The sequence below is a fragment of the Lithobates pipiens genome, unplaced genomic scaffold, assembly GCF_037356315.1.
Source record: "Lithobates pipiens isolate NorthernLeopardFrog02 unplaced genomic scaffold, aLitPip1_a1.2 Scaffold_16, whole genome shotgun sequence".
Lineage (NCBI taxonomy): Eukaryota > Metazoa > Chordata > Amphibia > Anura > Ranidae > Lithobates > Lithobates pipiens.
In genome coordinates, this window is record NW_027507748.1 from 235,352,055 (window position 1) to 235,368,279 (window position 16,225).

The 16,225-nt window shown below is 44.3% G+C and overlaps 1 protein-coding gene across 11 annotated transcripts in view; it reads right to left on the minus strand.

Annotated features, from left to right (window-relative positions):
- Window positions 1–16,225, minus strand: part of LOC143982457 (zona pellucida sperm-binding protein 3 receptor-like) — a 633,312-nt gene that overhangs the window by 88,918 nt on the left and 528,169 nt on the right. For 9 of the 11 annotated variants that reach the window (XM_077481171.1, XM_077481167.1, XM_077481170.1 and 6 more), the window contains one exon: window positions 7,456–7,635. The exons of the other annotated variants lie outside the window; for them this stretch is intronic. In XM_077481171.1, coding sequence (XP_077337297.1) covers window positions 7,456–7,635 — 180 coding nt within the window. The remainder of the gene's footprint in view (window positions 1–7,455; window positions 7,636–16,225) is intronic. 11 annotated transcript variants of the gene reach the window in all.

Below are 16,225 nucleotides of genomic sequence, written 5' to 3' on the forward strand. Positions count from 1 at the left end.
TGGGGGGCAGAACCGGTCCCGAACTGGCTAGCAAGGATCCAACGTCCGGCAGGCCGCTTAGGTCCCCCGTCGGGCAGGCCTGCCCCACCAGATCGCTCCCAGAGGTCCCAAGGTCAGTCTCGCACCATGTCCACATCTGCTAATGGAACACGTGAGACATGACTGTACCCTCTAACACTTTTTATGTTGTTCTGCACTGGTTGACCTTTACACTCCTCCGTATTACTCTCCCGTGTTTTGGCATCCCCTTTTCTGGACTTTGCCCCGCCACAAAGCCACCACGGCTGCTGGAGATATGTCTGGGAGGCGTGGAGAGATGCCGTGCCCTGGCGGCCCCGGACGTTCATACAAGTTTGCTCACTCCCGTAGGAGTGGAGAGGCCACCCATGCAACACTTTGGAGAGACACTGTTGGCCCCTTAGTCGTATGGCACGGCTCTCGACCTCAGGGCCCCGCATGGCCCATATATGCCTGGCCCTCTCGACTGGTATCCCTCTGAAGACTCCTGGAGTATGGTGACATCCCGTAACACGTGTGGGGGTCGGGTAGGTCGCTGCAGCGGACATCATACAGCAGCCGGATGGGGACGGGGTGGATGATATCTGTCCTTGGACTGTTGGGTGGGTGATGTGAGGGGGGGCCCTCTGTTTCCGTCCCTTCTCCGCTCCCCCTCATCCCTACCCTCTCCCCCCCTCCATGTCTTACTCCTTTTGGGATCTGTTGTTGTCTACGGGAGGGAACGGGGGAAGTTGTGCCACATTGACGGGTAAGGGGGATTGCTGGTTTAGGGATGTTTTATGGTTTTCTATGTTTTGTATTCACCTGTATGCTAGGTTTACAGCCAGTGCAGTTACTTAGTGGTTTTGTGGTTTGTTTAGCTTTCACGAATCATGGGAGATTTCTATCCTTATGCCCAAAACAGCTGTGCCCATATGGGCATTATTTAAAAATATACACATCTACACATACACCTATGGCCTGGGGTTCCGGGGGGGGGGGGGGGGGATGGGGGGTTGGAGGGACTCGCTCTGAGCACTCCCCCAAAATAGGTTGACACCTTCCATCCGGGTTTACCCGGTGGGCGTTGTAGCAGCCAATTGCTGCATTCTAGTTTTCCAGCTTCGCTGGACAGTGCTGACTGAGAGTCCTCTCCCTCTCGGCCACACCCCTATAAATTCCTGACCCCTTTACCCCATCACTAATGCTCTCTACCGCTTCAATCTTCTACCCACACGTCCTTTATCCTCTTTCCTCACCCTTCCCACTTCTTCTACCCCTACCCGATCATGGATGTGCTCAACATTGTTACCCTTAATGCGAAGGGACTCAACGTCCCCGAGAAGAGACGCATGTTGCTGAACGACATGAAACGACAGAACGCTGACATTGTCTTGTTACAAGAGACTCACTTTAGGGAACACAATTTCCCTATCTTGAAAAACAGATACTACCTGACAGTTTACCACTCTATATACACGGAGGCCAAATCTCCATTCAAATAGTGGCCAGAACGCTGTGGACTCTGTTGGACCTAAAATCAGACCCGGAGGGAAGGTTTTTATTCCTTAAAGGCCTGGTTGGTGGTGTGAAGGTTACCATTGCTAACTTATACACCCCTAACAGCAGACAAGACCTGTTTGTGAAGAAACACTTAAACCTACTTCAAAACTTTACGGAAGGCCAACTAATCATAGGCGGTGACCTAACTGCCACGGGGCAGTCCTCCTTCCCCCGGGGCATGAGGAGAGCTACCCACACAGCTTTACATGCCGCACAATTGGTGGATGTTTGGCGCCTCTTCCACCCCGGGGAACGGGATTACACCTTTTTTTATAGACCGCACCACGGGTACTCACGTATCGACTCTTTCTTGATGCCACACAATCAGCTACAGGCAGTCAAAAGATCCACCATAGGGTCTATCACGTGGTCTGACCATGCCCCAGTTACATTACACTATGCTTTGACAGACTTTTACAAGGGACAGAAAAAGCCATGGAGACTCAATGAGAGCCTCCTCCAGGACGCCACGGTGCTGTCAGACACGATGACAGAAATATCTCATTACTTCCACACTAATGGTACGGGGGAATGCGATGCAGGCCTAGTTTGGGAAGCGCACAAGGCGGTGATTCGCGGAGTGCTAATAAAACATGGCGCAGGACTTGAAAGACAGCAAACTGCCTAACTGTCTGAGTTATTCAGTAAACTTCAAATTTTAGAAGCTAAACATAAAACAGCCACCGTATACTCCATTGGGTAATGCGCTTGATACGATACGTTCCCAGATAAACGGCCTTCTCCTTTTTAAAGCTAAGGCAGCGCTCCAGATCTCCCGTAAAAAATCTACGTATCGGGCAATAAATGTGGTAGATTACTCGCGCAATCTTTGAAAACCCAACGGGCGGCATCTTATATCCCTTTTGTTCTATCCTCCCAGGGGACACGAGAGACGCTACCCCAACAAATTACATTCAAGTCCTTTTACGAGTCTCTCTACAACTTGGACACTACCCGATCCTCCCCAGTACAAATAGCCGACTACATAGCCTCTTCCAACATGCCCACCCTGCCGACGGAAATACGGGATGTCTTGGAGGAGCCTATAACACTGTCCGAAATCCAACAGGCAATTAGTAACACCAAGAGAGGGAAGGCCCCGGGTCCGAATGGCCTAACACTACAATAATAAAAGACCCTACTCCCATGCCTTGGACATCATCTTCTACACCTTTTCAATTACCTTACTAAGGGGAGCAAGCTCCGCGAGGCCACGTTACAGGCTCATATAGCAGTGATCCCTAAAGAAGGCAAGGACCCATCTCTGTGCGGGAGCTATCGCCAAATTTCTCTTTTAAACACAGATCTTAAGCTATTTACTAAGATCATAGCTACGAGGCTGCAGTCACACATCCCCGATCTGATACACCTTGACCAGATGGGCTTCGTACCCACCAGATAGGCTAGGGACAACACTACCAAAGTCCTGAACCTGCTATATACTGCTAACATGGAGAACAGGCCAAGTGTCTTTCTCAGCACAGACGCTGAGAAAGCTTTTGGACAGGGTTAGCTGGGATTTCATGTCTGCCACACTACGCCACATAGGACTGGGCAACACCATGACCATGTTAGGATGGATCCAGGCCATATATACAACACCGTCGGCCAGGGTTAGGGCCAATGGGGTATTGTCCGAACCTTTCCAGATTACAAACGGGACGCGACAGGGCTGCCCGCTTTCACCTCTCCTATTCGCACTGCCCCTCGAACCGTTCCTATGCCACATTAGATTAAATCCTAACATAACGGCATTTCGGTTAAACACACCCAACACAAAGTGTCAGCCTATGCGGACGACCTGCTGTTCTCAATCTTCAACCCAGTGGTATCCCTCCCAAATTTGATGCAGGAATTTGAAAATTTAAAAATGAACTTTGCCAAGTCTGAGGCAATGGGCGTGGGGATACCGGCGGCTTTGCCCTGAAGTGGACGCACAGGGCTCTGAAGTACGCACATCCCACATACACTCTTGAAACTGTATGAGTTTAACTTCCCTCCACTACTGTTAGAAATAAAAACACTTCTGTCCCAATGGCAATCGGGCATGCACTCCTGGATGGGACGTTGTAACATCTTAAAGATGTCTGTCCTCCCGAAAATCCTCTACCTGATGCAGGCCCTACCTATACATATACCTTCCGCCTTCTTTAAAAGGGTTCGATCCGCATTCACAGAATTCGTATGGGCGAAAAAAAAGACCTAGACTCGCCACTGACCTATAATCTTCTAAATTCTCCCTCAGCAGACTTTATTCCCCCCCCCCCCGGGACTACTTAACTGGGAAAAAGTAAGCTTGCCAATTCAACAACACCAAGAGACAGCATATACTCCGATTTACCCACAAATCTTCGATCTGTGCCAAGATCCAAGAAACAAACTACAAAATTATCTCACGTTGGTATAGGACCCCTTCGCTACTCCACCAGCTCTACCCGAATACATCAGACCTGTGTTGGCGATGCCTCGCAGACAAAGGGACCATGCTACATATCTTTTGGTCATGACCGAAACTTACACACTTTTGGAAAGTGGTGCGTGAGACAATTCAACAATTCACGGCCCAGCCCCTCACAGACGAGCCAGCTTTTTATCTTTTGCATGCCTCTGATGTACCTGACAGGAAATACCAGAAATCAGTGATCCGCCACCTACTTGATGTGGCTAAGGCCTGCATACCACTCCATTGGAAATCATTCCTCTCACCGACCATTGACCTCTGGCTTCGTAAAGTGGAGGACATCAGGAAAATGGAGGATCTTATCCTCACAGCGCAAAATAGAGAAAAGACCTTCACTAAAACCTGGCAGGGCTGGACTGCGTTCATATACTCGGCTGAGGGCCAGGCTCTGAGACGGGTGGACACAGATGGGTGATACCGCATGCAGTGTCCAGGATACGTGGAGCCTGTGGGCCATAGAGATAGGCCCCGCATCTAATTCAGAATGGTCATCTGCGCACTCCATGATTGGGTAACACACCTTGCTCCCCCCTTCTTTCACTCCCTCCCCCTTTATACCTCATACTTGATATACCCCCTTTCTTCTCTTCGCCCCTCTGTTCTTCCTCCTCCATTGCTTCACCTCTCCCCCCATACACTGGAAGTGGTATCAATATGGATACCTAGTTAGTTAAAAAGAAACTGGGAAGTGAGATCACAAGATGTGAATTCCCAACTCCACATACTGCTGTTTATTTTTCTTGTCGATAATGCTAGCAGGGTATTGATGTTGTATTTCATGTACTGCCTCGCTATCTGTAAGCTATGTGGAAAGTCTGTAACCTGTTGGTCTGTGTGGACCCAATTTCCTGATATAAAAAAAAAAAAAAAAAAAAAAAATGAATTACAACTAAACCAGATCCCAAAACAAGAGAAGTCCCAGCACGGAGGGGCACCGTATACAGAAATTTTTGCTTTCGCCAGAAAGCCCACCAACAAAGATTTAAACTCATATGTTGAGATAGTTACATATACTGAGGTTAAAAATCCCAGAAATGGTGCTTTAGGACATAAAAGAAAAGAGATGGGAATTTGAGTTTTAATAAATAGCAACCAAAACTATGTGCATATAAATCCCCATTAAGAGTAGGCATAAAACTCAGCAATATTTTACTTCCCCACGACTAGTTCTGTGTTGCCTGTTTGGCTCGGCCATCCTTTGCGCACTGTTCTTACTGGTTATTGTGCTGTGCAGGCGCATGCGGCTCTGGTGGGCGCATGCGCAGCGACACACTTGGCTGGTCCGGATGACGTCACGTCGGCTCAATGCCGATTGGTTGACTACGGGTGGGACATGTGTACTTAAGACACGGCCCCTGGCATGTCTTGTTAGGATACTATGTATTGGCGATTCTTATGTCACGTACACATGGTCGGAATTCAGGCCAGAAAAAGACCAATGAGCGCTTTTCATCGGAAAATGTGACCGTGTGTATGATCCATCGGAATTTAGCTGTCCGAATTTACGCCAGCCAAAAATTGATAGCATGTTCTCAATTTTCCAGACGGAAAAACTTTCTATCGGTAATTCCGATCGTGGGTATGCAATTCCGACACTCCAAAAAATCACGCATGCTCAGATTCAACTACGAGACAGAAGCTATTGGCTACTGGCTATTGAACTTCCTTTTTCTAGGTCCGTCGTACGTGTTGTACGTCACCGCATTCTATCGGAATTTGGCGTGACCATGTGTAGGCAAGACAGCTTGATCGGAATTCCGTCGGGAAAACCATCAGAGCTTCTTCCGACGAGAATTACGATCGTGTGTACGCGGCATTACACATGCTGTATGGGATCTTCCCGGGATAAGATTGTAATCTCAGGTATGCTGTTTTTTCTCTGTTGCTTCTATTTTTACTATTCTGGCTACATTGTTTATGACTCGTGCTTGAGCTGGATATACTTCGATTGTTACCACTATATCATATACTGTTTCAGGCTCTCTGGCTTGACGGTGGTGACTTCCTTTTCGGAAACTTCCTTTGGTTTTACCCTAGTGCTGGTACAATTGAATATACTCAATGCCATAGTCCCATCATTACTGTGGCTTTGTTCATTTTTGCTCTGTCCATACTATATTGCTGAGTTTTATGCCTACTCTGAATGGGGATTTATATGCACATCGTTTTGGTTGCTATTAATTAATACTACTCAAATTCCCATCCATTATATTTTATGTCTTAGAGCACCATTACTGGTGTTTTTAACCTCAGTATATGTAACTCAACATACGAGTTTAAAGCTTTGTTGGTGGGCTTTCTGGAGAAAGCGAAAATTTTTGTATACGGTGCCCCTCCGTGCTGGGACTCTCGTTTTGGGACATGGTTTAGTTGTACTTAATTTGTATATATTCAGTAAGTTACTATTATTTAAAAATAGATTAGATGCATCAAATTTATTTATTACTATATAATTAGATATTTTTCCCCTTCCGATGGTCCCTTTTTGATACTTTTATTTTTATATTTATTATGTTACACACGCCCCCATGGTGTTCCTAATTAACTGTACTTTTGTGCACCGGTGTCCTGTCCCTAAACCAGATTGCGCGGAGCATATTTTATGCTATACCTGTGTACTATTATATTTTGTTTGCTGTTATTATTTTCTTTTATTAACAAAATTATTTTCTTAGTCAGTCATAAGCTCCGGAAGAAGCATGAAGACACGCAAAACATGACGAGCATAGCATCTTTTTTTGATGCTCCGTACTCCGCACTGTATGTGTGTGTGTGTATACTGTGTGGCCCCATAATCTATTGCCTGGGGGCCCCATGAGTTGTCAGTCTGCCCCTGGCTAAGTATATGCTTGTATTGTGTTCTGATTGTAAGTTATGTAATCTTGTTACTTCTTTTCATACCTTATGTTAGCTTTCTTATTTCCTTGGGAAATAAATGAGACTTGATTACTCAAACCGTGTGTTTGGTTTAATAGCTAACCTTGTATTATTGTGATATTAACAGTAGCATGCGCACAGAGTTTTAGTAGACTAACTAATCTATAGGGACTAGAAAAATTAATACACAGATATAATAGTAATTATTGTATCGGTTTCTGCAGTATGGGATTTCACGCAGCAGTGCCATTGTATAAAGACGTGAGCCAGTCGGCAACTGGTTAAGCACAACGATAAATGAAAATCCCATTAAAGCTCACCACACACATTACAATTCATGTTTACAATCACCTTTTGATCTACCAACAACTATGCAGTGCCAGGGCCTACCTGACTGGATACAAATTGATGGAATAGATATAGCTAGGCCCCTCTATTTTACATAGTCTTGGTAAATCTAAAGTTGATTGTACAAAATATTGTATGGTCTAAAGTGACCCTTAGAAGTAGTTTTAGATTTCACTTACATACTTTTTTTTGTAACGCTGTATATTTACCTTCACAATATGGAATTGCGGGTTCCCACTCACTATAACTGTTGCATGTGATTGAACTGGACCCCTCCAGATGGAAGCCTTCATCACACTCAAACAAAATAACAGAATTCAAGGTATATGGGCCAGTGAACCCCGACAGTCTTCTTGAATTTTTAACGTGTGGATCAGGGCAATTTACAGCTAAAGTTTAGGAGAAAAAAAATATATATATATATGTATAAATATAAAGATTAATCACTGGAGGTAACATATAAATGGTTACATTCTGCGGCACTACATTACAATATTTTCCAATTATCACAAAAAAAAAAAAGTAAAAAATAATAAGCATCACTAATCATTATGTATGCAAAACGGTAAAGGCCAAGTCCAGGTTTTTGATCATGTTTCATGCTGTACTCATATTTAGGGTGTAATTTGAAGCAAATACATAATGCTCCAAACAGCCCTCCACCTCCCTCCTCTACTTGAGGCTCCATTCACATTTATCATGCGTAATATAGTCATTATTAACAGGAGTTTCCTAAGATCAGAAAATTATTTCAAGGGTTCCTCTGTTTTGCAAAGGTTGAGAAAGTCTGCACTAGAGAATAAAATATTGGTAGTTCCATTTTATTTATTTTTTGTCCCGCGATATTAGTCCAACAATTTAGGAAATGCAAAGTTTCAGTTAAAAATACACTAGTTAACTAGAAAATGCACTTGCTGGAGAAAAATGCGTGAGAATGCTGAATAGCATCAAAACCGCCCCGTCAAAACTGCTCATCATATTCCCCTATTATAAATCAGTACATGGTGTGTCTGTGCTCTCCCCCACTGCCCATAACTGTGTATAAGATGCTTTGGTAATCATGGAAAAACAGTACAGAAAACAAATGCCTGGATGCACTAAATTTAATGAAATTTTCTGAAATGATCACTAAACTTAAACAGCTTTTTCACAAAACTTTAAAAGATATCAAACTGAAAAGATATAGCTGAATATTTTGTGAATATTTTAAAGTTTGTTTGGTGTCTAGGTGAAAGTATGAAGGAGCTGAAACTTTTGGTAGCGGAAGATTTTAAGCATTCTCTCATTGACTTCAAAGTTAAAAAGCTTAATGTTAAAAAAAAAAAAAAAAGTATAAATATTAGAAAAAAAAAGTTGAAGAAGTCCCATCATCAGCTGAAAGAGCTGAACATTTTAAAAGTTGAATGGCTTTAACCACTTAACAACCGGCCCATAGCCGAATGACGGCTACAGGGCGGTTGTTTAACTCTGGGAGGCCGTCACATGACGTCCTCCCAGAATTCCGCCCTGGGGCGTGCACTCGAGAGCATCCGTGACCGCCGGGTCCACAGGACCCAGCGCATCACGGATCACGGTAAACGGCCGCTCTTACCACGTGATCGCTCCGTCAAATGACGGAGTGATCACTTGTAAACAAACCCTCCCCCTCCCCCTCTCTGTACCGATCGGTACAGTGCAGAGGGAAGAGATTGGTGTCAGCAGCGCTGTGCGCTGCATCTGCAGTGCCCACATCGCTGCTCCCTGAATTTTAACCCCTCAATTCCCTGCCATTACTCTGCAATACTCTGCAATACCCAGCAACACCCTGCAATGCCCTGCAACACCCGCCAATACCCTGCAACGCCATACTCTGAGATACCCAGCCATAGTCGGAGATACCCAGCCATAGTCGGAGATACCCTGCAATACCCAGCCATAGACATCCCCCCCCTCCCGCCGCCCTCCGGTGCTTCTACCAACTCGCCAATACAATCAAAGCCAGAATCTTTTTTTTTAGGCTTCCCAGCTTAGAGGTCAGATGCGGGGTCTTATTGACCCCATATCTCACTGTAAAGAGGAGATTTTTTTAAAGCGCCCCTGTCCCCATGTGCTCGCATGCAGAAGCGAACGCATACGTAAGTCCTGCCCACATATGAAAACTGTGTCCAAACCACACATGTGAGGTATCGCTGCGAACATTAGAGCAAGAGCAATAATTCTAGCCCTAGACCTCCTCTGTAACTCAAAACATAACCAGTAAAAAAAAAATTAAATCGTCGCCTATGGGGATTTTTAAGTAGCGACGTTTGGCGCCATTCCACGAGCGTGTGCATTTTTGAAGAGTGACATGTTAGGTATTTACTCAGCGTAACTTCATCTTTCACATTATGCAAAAATTTGGCTAACTTTACTGTGTTTTTTTTTTAAGCACAAAACTTTTTTTTCCTAAAAAAAGCATTAGAAAAATTGCTGCGCAAATACCGTGCGAGATAAAAAGTTGCAACAACCACCATTGTATTCTCCAGGGTGTTTGCTAAAAAAAAAAAAACATATATAATGTTTTGGGATTCTATGTAATTTTCGAGCAAATAAATTATGATTTTTACATGTAGGAGAGAAATGTCAGAATTGTACTGGGTGCTCCAGAACGCCTGATAGCGCTCCCTGCATGTTAGGCCTCTGTATGTGGCCACACTGTGTAAAAGTCTCACACATGTGGTATCGCCATACTCGGGAGTAAAAGCAGAATGCGTTTTGGGGTGTAATTTGTGGTATGCATATGCTGTGTGTGAGAAATAAACTGATAATAGGACAATTTTGTGAAGAAAAAAAAAACAAAAAAGTTAAAAAAAAATCTTGATTTTGCAAAGAATTGTGGGAAAAAATGACAACTTCAAAAAAAATCATGCCTCTTACTAAATACCTTGGAATGTCTTCTTTCCAAAAAGGGGTCATTTGGGGGGTATTTGTACTTTTCTGGCATGTTAGGGTCTCAAGAATTGAAATAGGCCATCAGTACTTCAGGTGTGATCAATTTTCAGATATTGGCACCATAGCTTGTGGACTCTATAACTTTCACAAAGACCAAATAATATCCACCAATTTGTACTTATTTTTTACCAAAGATATGTAGTAGTGTAAATTTAGGCCAAAATTTATGAAGAAAAAATTACTAATCTGCTAAATTTTATAACAGAAACAAAGAAAAATTCATTTTTTTTTTTTACAGAATTTTCTGTATTTTTTCTTTTATAGCACAAAAAAATAAAAAAACGAGCAGTAATTAAATACCACCAAAAGAAAGCTCCATTTGTGTGAAAAAAAGGACAAAAATTTCATATAGGTCCAGTGTTGCATGACTGAGTAATTGTCATTCAAAATGTGAGAGCACCGAAAGCTGAAAATTGGTCTGGTTATTAAGGGTGTTTAAGTGCCCAGTGGTCAAGTGGTTAATAGCTGAAACTATGCAGAAGTTACACAGAGCCAAAAAATGTACGGAATAATAAAATGAATAAAATAAAGACGATGATGATTAATAAACGAACAACAATAGTGGGACTGCTAAAGCATTCCCACTAAGAAAAAAAATGAACAATAGTGGAACTGCTAAAGCATTCCCACTAAAAAGATGATGATGATTAATAAATAAAAAAACGAACAATAGTGGGACTACTAAAGCAGTCCTACTAATAAATGACAGAGAAAAAAGTGGGACTGCTGAAGCATTCCCACCAATAATAAAAAGAAGATGATTAACTAGAAAATACATTTCCTGGAGAAAATGCGTGGGAATGCTGAATAGCATCAAAACTGGCCCATCATATTCCTCTATTATAAATCAGTACATAGCGTGTCTGTGCTTTCCCCCACCACCCATCACTGTGTATAAGAAGCGTTGGTAACCATGGAAACAAAACAGACAACAAAAGCCTGGCTGCCCTAAATTTAATGACATTTTCTGAAATTAAAACTAAACTTAAACAGCTTTTTCACAAAAACTGTAAAAGATATCAAACTGAAAAGATATAACCAAATAGCTGAATATTTTGTGAACATTTTAAAGTGTGTTTGGTGCCTGTAGGTGAAAGTACATAGGAGCTGAAACTTTTGGTAGCGGAAGAAAATTTTACGAATTTTAAGTATGCTCTCATTGACTTCAAAGTTAAAAAAAAGTGTTAAAAAGCTTAATATTTTTAAAAGTATAAATAGTAGAAAAAAGTTGAAGGAGAGTGCACATCAGCTGAAAGAGCTGAACGGCTTTAATAGCTGAAAGTATGCAGAGGTCACGCAGAGCCAAAAAAAACGTACGGAATAATAATAAAAAGATGATGATGATGATTAATAAATAAAAAAACTAATAACAATAGTGATAACAATAGTGGGACTGCTAAAGTATATTTTTCTAATATATATATATATATATATATATATATATATTTATTTATTTTTCCTAAATGTTCATGCATAGACAGGTAGCGGTCCATTTTCACATTAAAAAATGAAGCCAATTCTCTGTATGCCAATTCTATTCAAAAGGCTAAAAAGGAACAGACATGCTAGTACATCTTTATATTTTAAAGCGGGAGTCCGCCGGGACTCCGCGGTGTTTTTTTTTTTTTTTTTTTAAAGCCAGCAGCTACAAATACTGCAGCTGCTGACTTTTAAAATAGTGACACTTACCTCGATCGTCTCTCGGGTGCTGCCGCCGCCATCTTGGGTATGGGAATCAGGAAATGGAGCCTTTCGGCTTCATTTCCCGGTTCCCTACTGCGCATGCGCGAGTCGCGCTGCGCAATAAGGACGGTCCCCGCTGCCTCTGGGATCTGTGTGTTTCCCAGCAGGCAGCGGGGGACTTTCGGAAAGGGGCGTAATCTACACCCCTTTCCGCAGAGAGCTATCCCGGAAGTGGGTGCAGATACCTGTACTGTACAGGTACCTGCACCCCCCTCCCCCCTGAAAGGTGCCAATTGTGGTGCCTGAGGGGGGCAGGGTTCCGATGAGCGGAAGGTCCACTTTAAGACCTCCGCTTTAAGTAGGGAGTATACAACCCGCCCCCCCATTTATTTTAGTCAGTGATGACAACAATCCTGTGAGTAAGCCTTTCACTTGAGATCTGTAAAGTGACTTGTTACAAAAGGCTCAGAAGCGGCGTTTTGACTCTTGTAGTAACTTAGGAGTCTGATCAACAAACCAGCGATACCACGTGTGAGACTGAAAAACGAAACAGAAAACTGCAGTGGACCTGAAAAACAAAGTTACTTACCAGTAATGTTCTTTCCAGAGTCTTTCAGGACAGCCACCTGAGAGACCTTGGCTTCTTCCCTCTGCTGGAAACACTGCGCCAGCCCACCAAATTTTCCTCCTCCCCTGCTGGCTCCTTTCTTAGGGCCCTTTCACACGGGCGGATAGAATTCAGCTTTTAGCTGCTCTTAGATCAAGTTATCTACCGCAGCTAAACTCACATAATGCTTTCCTATTGCCCCAGTCACACACTGCATTTAGCAAAGGTTTTGTTACATGAGGTATGGTGTGGATAGAAAAAAAAATGTGACTGCGTCCAGGAACAATTTATTGCAGCTATCTGCACACAACTGCAGGTAATCGCAGTATACCATTTCCCCTGCAGATAGCAGGGGCAACAAGGAAAGAAAAAACAGGAAGCACATCAAAAATGGAAAGAATGTTCCAACGCAGCTAAGCGCAGTCGCATGTAAATGCCCGTAAAAGCAGCTAATCGCAATGTACAACTGCAAGGGAGCGCTGTGACAGGATTTTCGGAATTTCAAAATAACAAAAACAGCGGCAGAACACTCACCCGTGTGAAAGGGGCCTTAGAGCAGCCCTGGCCTGCTGGATAGACACAGGAACATGATGCACAAAGTCGATAATACCACAGTTCCACCGTAGGCAATATATGCATTCGGGTGGGTACCAGTGCTGTCCTGAAAGACTCTGGGAAAGAACGTTACTGGTAAACTTCGTTTTCCCCCTAATCATCTTTCAGGACAGCCACCAGAGAGGATAATCAAGCACTTACCCCTAGGGCGGGACTACAGCTTGTAAGACCTTGCGTCCAAAGGCTTGAGCCTTTGTAGACAAGAGGCTTAGCCTGAAGTGTTTGACAAAGCTGGTGAAACTGTACCATGTTGCCGTTTTGTAGATCTGCTCCGGTGTTGCTCCAGCCCTGTCTGCCTGGGACGTTGCCATCGCTCTCATAGAGTGTGCCCCAATACCCTCTGGGATCTGCATACCTCCCAAAGTATAGGTCTGACCTCTCTAAGCCACCTGGTTATAGTACGTTGTGATGCTCTATGCCCTTTCTTGGCCCCTAAAAATAAAACGAAAAAGGAATCTGTCTTCCTAAAAGGTTTTGTGATCTAAATAATGAAGAATGCACCTCCTTACATCCAACATGTGAAACTTAACTTCTTGCTCCATGTAAGTATTTGCTCAAAAGGAAGGTAAAATAATATCTATGAAATTTTGAGGCTACTTTGGGCAAAAAGGCAGGATCCATTTTAAATGCTATCCAGCCTGAAATATCCTAAAAGAAAGGAGGTCTGATTGCTAGAGCCCTCCTGGCATTTGTGACCGCCACCAAAAAAACTGCTTCAAGTGTCAGCAGTTTAATTGAACAATCTTCTTGTGGTTCGAATGGTCCTCCTGTCAGAGCTTGTAGCACCAAAGACAGGTCCCATTTAGGAAAAGGTGGTCCTTGTCTACTTAAAGGATAACTAAAGGGTACGTTTTTATTTTTTATTTTTTTTAACAAACATGCCATACTTACCCCCTCTATGCAGTTGGTTATGCACAGAGTGGCCCGATACTCCTCTCCTGGGATCTCTCAGCAACGCACCAGGCTCCTCCTTTTCCAGTGCCTCGGAGAAGCACTTTCCCTCAGGGCACCCCTGAGGGTGCACTCCCGTGTCCTGCTGGTGCATCCATTGACACAGACGGCAGGACTTGGCTCCACCCCTGGCTCCTGCATCATTGGATTTGAATGACCGTGGCGAGAGCCCTTAGCTTTCAGTAACTGCTTCTCAGATCAAGCAGCAAGGTTCCACCTTTCTACTTGGGGACAATACACTGGGAGAAGAGATCCTTTCAGATTGGTAATATCCATTGGGGTTCTTCAAATTATTTTAGTATAGAAAACCATGGTCTCCTGGTCCAATGCGGTGCAATAAGGGATCAAGGAGGTGGTCTATAAGGAAATCCTTAGAACCACTGGCAAGAGCACTAGCGGGGGAGGCATAACACTTGGTGAGTGTCCACTCACTTGGTGAGTGTGAACCTTTGTTTTCTCTTGAGGTGAATAGGTCCACCTGCGGGACTCCCCATCTTTGGGTGATCATTCTGAAAACTTCTTGATTTAGGATCTAGTAATTTTTTTTTAGATTCTCCCTGCTGAGGTAATCGGCCACTTGGTGCAATTCCCCTTTTAGGTGTACTGCTGAAAAGGGACAGCATGTTGTTCTCTGCTCAGTTTAGCATTTCCTCTGCCAGTGACAAGGTTCCGCTCCTTGTTCCCCAGTTTGTTGACATTGGCCACTAATAAGGAGTTGACGGACCCGATTTGTATGTTGTGACCGCCCAATTCTTTATGAAAGGTAACTAGAAGAACTGCTCTCAATTCTTTGCAATTGGGAGGATCTCTTCACCACCTTCTTTTTCCAAACTCCGTGTCACCTAGGAGCCCCACCATATGCTGCTTGAGTCTGTTGTCACTATCTTGGTGACAGATAAGAGCCACACCTGTTCCCAAGTTAGGTTCTCCAATCTTCACCACCACAAAGACCTCTTCACTTGTGTTGGTATGTGCACTTTTGTGTCCAAGCACTCGTCTGCGGTCCCACATTTTTAAGATGAATATCTGTAGACGGTGAAAATATTATCCCGGCCACTATCACTGGAACAGCGGAGGTCAGTAGCCCCAATGCGGACATTGCCCACCTTATTGAGCATGGACGACTGTTCTGCAACATCTTCATAGCATTTTGAATTTTTTGTACCTTCTCCTTGGGCAAAAACACTTTTTTGTGTCGAGTCCAAGATGTATCCAACATATGATCTGCTAGGAGGGGGATCTCCTAGGCGGGGAATCAGGTTGGACTTTTAATGGTGCTCAACGCCAATTTCTGGTCTACTCCTTGCTGAAGAAACAGCAGGATCCTGCCACCCTTTCTACTCACACATGGAGATGTAGGCCTTCCAGGTATGATGGTATATCTTCCATGAAGATTTCCACACCCTCAGCATAGTTGGAATCACCGAGTCCGCAGACCCCGGTTCCTCAGCATCTGGCTCTCAATAGCCATGCCGTTAAAGCCAGCGACGGTAAAGCAGGGTGAAAAATTGGACCTTGGGAGGTAGGAGGTCCGCTCGCAGTGGCAGTCACCAGAGAGCGTCTGCCACCAGATGCACCAGGTCTGCGTACCAGGGCCGCTAAGGCCAATCTGGGGCAACCAGGATTACTGGAATCCCCTTGGCTTCCACTCTGCGAAGCAGACGTGGCAACAGTTTCAGTGGAGGAAAGGCGTAGATCAGCTGGTATTGATCCCACGGAGCCACCAGCGCGTCTGACGTGTCTGCCCACTGATCTCTTGTCCTGGACACAAATCTCAGCACCTTCCGATTGAGAGACCGGAGGCCAATAGATCCACATTTGGTGTGCCCCACTTCAGGCACAGCAGCTTGAATATCTCCGGATGCAACGCCCATTCTTCTGGGTCCAGCATCTGACGACTCAGATAGTCCGCCTGCCAATTTTCCACCCCCGGGATGTAAATGGCTGACAGGGCCGGAACGTGTCACTCTGCCCACGTATGTGAGCAACCCCCCGAGCAGCGGCTGAGCTTCTTGTTCCCCCTTGGTGATTTATGTACGCCACAGCCGTGGCGTTGTCTGACTGTATCCTGGTCGGACGTTCCTTGAAGACACGTCGACCACGTGTGGAGGCACAGCCTGATCGCTCTCAATTCGGGCAACCTGGATTCGTCC